General features: G+C 36.2%; 1 protein-coding gene across 1 annotated transcript in view; it reads right to left on the bottom strand.

Annotated features, from left to right (window-relative positions):
- LOC113234402 (cholesterol 7-desaturase) overlaps positions 1-3,955 on the bottom strand; it is a 30,223-nt gene extending 26,268 nt beyond the window's left edge. The window contains exon 1 of the mRNA XM_026469711.1: positions 3,667-3,955. Coding sequence (XP_026325496.1) covers positions 3,667-3,955 — 289 coding nt within the window. The remainder of the gene's footprint in view (positions 1-3,666) is intronic.
- Between the last annotated feature and the right edge of the window lie 1,961 nt (positions 3,956-5,916).

The following is a 5,916-nucleotide window of genomic DNA, read 5'->3' as shown; positions in this document are numbered from 1 at the left end:
AGTGCGGACACTTTTTAGCGCGGACCCGACGTCCATATAATTGTAAGCCAATGATGTATGTTACAGAATTGCTCCGGCATTTGTGAGCCAATTTCGATGATTCTTTTTTTGTTGAAAAGAGGGTACCTCAGTATTAGTCTCATTAAAATTTAAAGAAAATTTTCTACCTCTAAGGGTGGCAAACTAATTTATTTATTTAAACTTAATTGCACACAAAACAGTACGAATGGAGTACTTAATGCCATTAGGCGTTCTCTACCAGTTAACCGGAGAGCTGAGTTCAAAATAATTAACAAGGTTGCATAACACGATAAATAAAACAGATAGGAAGAAATTTATAAATAATTATGATATATAGTTTAAACACAATATAAATATGACACATAATATTATACGACCAACTATATACTTATATAAGCAACCTATATACACATAAATACATACATATTTATATATACCAATGTCAGACTAATGGGATGTAGATTGAGAATCCAAATGGATTAATTGATAAATCCGGTTTCGCGCACTTTCCGGTAACCGATTCCAATAAAACTTGACAAATAAATGGAATTTCATGAACTTTTGAGGCCGGTTTTTTAGCACTCTGTACTGAGGTTACATAATTTCATCATCACGTGCGTACAAGTCAGCTTCTATATAACTTGTGTTTTCACAAATAAATGATTTATTACCATTATTATTATATCTATTTTAGACTATCGCCTCTCCCAAGGCTTAAAAGATTTTGAATTTTTAAATGACAGAGGCGGTATTTCCCGGCAATGGCACAGTCGGCCGGGGTCAGGGACTCAGGTTCAAGAACCGACGAACAATACGTGCCGTACCAGGCGGGACGGCCTTCTGCATTTGTGCTAGAAGCGACACACCACAGAAATCCAACCGCCTCAAGCTGCTAGCAAGGCTGAATGGAATTACCTCATTTGTGGAATTATTTCAGTGGAGGCCACATCCCACATGTCGGTGATTTCGTGCGTCAGGTCGAGATATTTCCGGCGTTTTTCGGTTTCGGCTTTCACGAGACCCTCGTCATGCGGGGTGGTAACGTCCACAAGGAATACCCTCGACTGCGATCGATCCAATATCACAATATCAGGCTTATTCGCAAGAATAGCTAATAGATTTTGATTAGAATTGAATACATTTACTATTTTATTATTATTATTTAAACTGAATGTCACAATGTTTTACTATCACGGTATTAAATTGTTTTTGTATCTACACACATACCATAAGCCCTCAATGATGTGTCCAAAAAACGCAAATTACGACCAGCATAAAGATAAACTGTTTTGATAGAACAAATTTCTTATCTGTGAAAATGTTATTATTGCTTCATAAGAACATCGAATTCGATGTTATTATTACATTTAAATTTCGAACATCTGTGAAAAAAAAACATTTTGATTGAACCTCAATTCTAATATCAGTCGAGATGAAGTTTTATTCGAAATGAAATGCCAATAGCATTGACTTACAAATAAATGGACGACGGGTCTAATACAAAAACCACGAAAAAAAATGTCCCAAGTCAACCTATTCGAAATTTAAATTGTAATGTCATCGCAGTATCGCGCTGTCAGTAGAACAAATGAAGACTAAAGCGGAGTGTCGCGCTCTGTATACGATTTTAGCGCCTTACAAGTGCGGACACTTTTTAGCGCGGACCCGACGTCCATATAATTGTAAGTCAATGGCCAATAGCTAACAATTTGACAAATCTCACACGTTACTTGATATCGAACGATATGATAGTTGGGGCCGACTTTAGTTTGTCTATGAACTAAAATATTTGCAGCTATTTAGTTTGTTTAGTTGTTTATATTACAAACACTTTCGTGGAAAATGAACTATCAATAATGATCAAGATATTTCGGAGACGCCACCTGATATCCGTGACAGAGCAACGAACGTTATAAATGACTTATTACCAGCAAAGTTAACTTCACTATAATACTTTGTCATAATTATTAATTACAAAGATCAAACACTAAGAAAAATTCCTTAGATCCGGCTCGATTGGTACCAACGCCTTCAAGCAATCTGTGTTAGACGCTCTATATAACAATAAAAATTCAAAATTAATCTTTTAGGCCTATAATATTCAAAATTGATCGTGATAGTGACAGTGACAGTGACAGTGACAGTGGCAGTGACAGTGACAGTGACAGTGACAGTGACAGTGATAGTGATGATAATAATAATAATTCATGCAGATGGAAGAGGACGAAGTATTTATTATTTATTTATTTATTTATTTACTTACAGCTTTACAACTACCATTACAGTAATAAACACCAATGCGGCAGTGTACATATTCAAACGTATATACTTATACGTATAATAACTACATTACACTAAACATATACTAAAACAAAGAAACCACAAATATCAACTTAATACATTACAAATAACATATAACATACAGGGTCATTCTTGTAAATTCACACAGAGTGCATGAGAACAAGTCTATCCTGTCTGCAACATCATTCAGGATTCGCAGTAGGATCTTATTACACACCCATCCCACACTCGTAGATACACGCCATACGGCATTTACTTGACTTCGGCCCGTAAATGTGGTTCAAACCAGCTTACAAGCTGAGAAGAATAAAGCAAATAATAATAATAAAAAGATTTATTGCCTCAATAACGATACAAAAACATGTACAAAAGTCTGATATAGAGGTCTGAGGCAATGGCGTAGCTTTTTATTGGCTCAGCCCCGTAAGCCTCGTTCAATACAGGCGTTCAGCCATTTCCCGTCTCCCTAAGTAAGCTACGGAACGAACCAGCAGATCTTACGAATTTTTCTGTGCTTGCTGTAGATCTTCATTTTTGGGTTTTAACGATTTTATCTGTGAGAAATCTATGAAAGCTTTTCTTCATTCAACCAGCTGCCTTTCTACGCTTCGAGCGAAGATTATAAGAGCGGTTACACACGGCGAATTCCTGCAGCGATGCAAATGCGAATTTCACACTCGCGAAAATGTGTACTGCTTACATAGCCTTAAACTCTAGCGAAAACTGAAATAAGTAAGCAAATTACACTTGAAATCATCGTACTGATTAAACTCTAATGCTCATACGTAAGGCAGATTCCCCTGAGAAGAATGAGCAAGAAACTCCAGAGGTTGCTCTTTGTGAATATACATTTGAATACATTTATCATTTTATTTCAAACATCATAGATCGAAATTACGAGCAAGAGCTAAACGGGTCATGACCACGTATTTTCGTTATCCAAGTACGCAGAAGCTGTTAACATTTAGAGAGTAGAAATTAAAATGACTTTGAGGTAGTAGTACCTCATTTGCAAAATTAAGCCGTGCAATGTCCTACTTCAAACGAGGTGAGGTAGTGGTAAGAATGTTTGCACCTATAGCAATGACTCAACAGACAGGGAATATTAAGCATATTTTCGTAATTTGATAGTATCAATCAATTAGATGACTTAAGTGTTATGATATAGTATAAATAAATACCAATTTTATTTAGTACTATGATAGCAAGATCACGTGACGTAAAATCGGCTAAAAAACGGGTAGTGCAGGACCAATCATTGTTGCATTTGTTGAATTCGAAGCAGTGTGACATGAGTGAGGCTGTGATATGAGGTTATGACATGAGGTGAGGTGACAAACAAACCAAGCGAGTGGTGCAAACGAGTTGCCTCGTGTGTGAGTAACTCAACACTATTGCACGGTGTACGAATGAGAAGGAAGTAACTCTTTTTAAGGCTTACTGCCAGACACTGTACGCAGAAATCCTTCAATGCCCTGAAGGTCAAGTATAATAACACCTTCAGAATGCTATTGTGGCTGCCCCCGTTCTGCGGAGGCGCGTACTGATGGTTTTGATGCTCACGGTCGACGAAACGCATTTCGTCGACCGTGAGCAGGATGTGTGGCAGCGGGAACAGTCTTCTGAACACCATATCGTAGGATGTAGTGTGTCCGATATTATGCCATTGGAAGACCACCAAGAAAGGCTGGTGATATGAATTCTAATTCCGCATACCTATTGTTAATTTCTATTATTTATTTTTAAGTATTTCTATTTTAAGTATTTTCTATTTTTTTAAGGTTATTTTACTAACATAGTCCTAAGTTTTCAATTGTTACTAACATAGTGGATCAATGATCGTAAACAAATAAATTATTATTATCATAATTTTTAAGTGCGTATGCTCTGAATGTACTTCACAAGGTTACACGTAATACTTATCATATTTGTTTGATAATACATGATATCTTTATCGTTATATCAATCTATATCTCGTTTCGGGGAAGTAATATATTGATAATACAGTGTGTCACAATTCAGTGCGTTCAGTAAAAATATTGGGTACAAAGTCCACTAATTTTAAGAGTCTATACAACCTCAAATGGCTTTGATTGATTCCACATGACACACTGAAATTGTTGAATCAATCAATTTGGAAAAAATATAAATAGTAAATAAATTTGAACTGAATGGATATTTAATTATTTTTTGTGAATTTAGATAGATATATAGATAAAATCTTTATTCACCACCATGACAAATACATACACAGATACATGATACAGATATTAACTTAGACGTAACACAGTAATATATTCTACTAGTATCCTAGTTTAAATTTCACCATCCCATTTAAAATAATCGACTTTGGACAAAAAAACTGTCACTTCGCCGCCGAATGTTTCCAACGAATATTTGTCGTTCTTCTTCGCGTATTACGTCACCTTCGCTTATCATACACAATTTTCACGCACTGCACACAAAACAACACGATTTATCAACTTTTCTTTAAATTAGCGAATAAAAATTAAATAACATTTACGGAGCAACGTTTGTCAATTACGCAGTGGCGCCCTCTCTCTTTTTTCTCCACTACTTTGTTATAATTATTAATACGAAGATGGAACACTTCGAAAAAATTCCCTCGATCCGACCGGATTCGAACCGACAACGTCTTTTTGCAAGCTGTGCCAGACGCTATGCCAACTAAACCACGGAACGAACCAGCGGACCTCACGGACTTCTCTATGAGCTTGTTATCGGATCTTTGTATTTGGTTTCCAACGACTTGTTAGTCGTAGCGCCATCTATGAGAAATGTAACAAAGTATTTCGTCATCCAGTAGGTAACTTTACAGCTACCAGCCCTGGCTAGAGATGTCTCTATTAACTGTAATTAAATTTGTATATATAGTAAAATTGAGGATATATACTGATTAGTGTGATACGGTGTGAAAACACAATTCCTAAAAATTTTCACGATAGCAAAAAAACAATCTTGCCTTGAAATTTTACAAAAAAAAACCGCTATATTCATTTTATACTTCACTAAACCAATGATTTCTTTAATATCAACTAACTAAATGTAACACGTATACTATACGATATACATTTTTCAAATATCTGTAATTTTCTTTGTAAAAAAATTATTTCTGAAAGAAAGCCAGTGTCCCTGCCACTTGACCCAAGCAAAACGAACCGTATTAGTACGGGAAATTTATGAACTCGAACTGAGGTAGTCGTCGACTCGCAAATTATCTCAGTGTCGATAGAGCGCAGGATTTTGTACGTTTGGTATTCTTATAAAAGTTAAGAGCAGTGGCTGCCATCGAGTTTACTATTCAACTGCCTCCGTGGCCGAAAGGTTGCCATGCTGATCTGCCACGCAGAGGTCTCGGGTTCTATTCCCGGGCCGGGAGGAATACGGTACGGTCTACATTTATTTCTCACGTGAGTTTGGGTGTAATTTGTGACTGAATTGGTATTATATAGTCAAATAAAAATAAATAATAATTAGTAGGCTACGCCATTGACATGCTACTGCAAAGCAGAATACCAAAAAATTGCAATGGCAGTTTTTTTTCTAACACGTAGTACCGCCACCTTACCTGTT

This window comes from Hyposmocoma kahamanoa, unplaced genomic scaffold (assembly GCF_003589595.1).
Source record: "Hyposmocoma kahamanoa isolate Upper Pololo Valley unplaced genomic scaffold, ASM358959v1 84, whole genome shotgun sequence".
Taxonomy (NCBI): domain Eukaryota; kingdom Metazoa; phylum Arthropoda; class Insecta; order Lepidoptera; family Cosmopterigidae; genus Hyposmocoma; species Hyposmocoma kahamanoa.
Note: the sequence above shows the minus strand (reverse complement) of the source record. Positions and strands in the feature narration are given on the sequence as shown.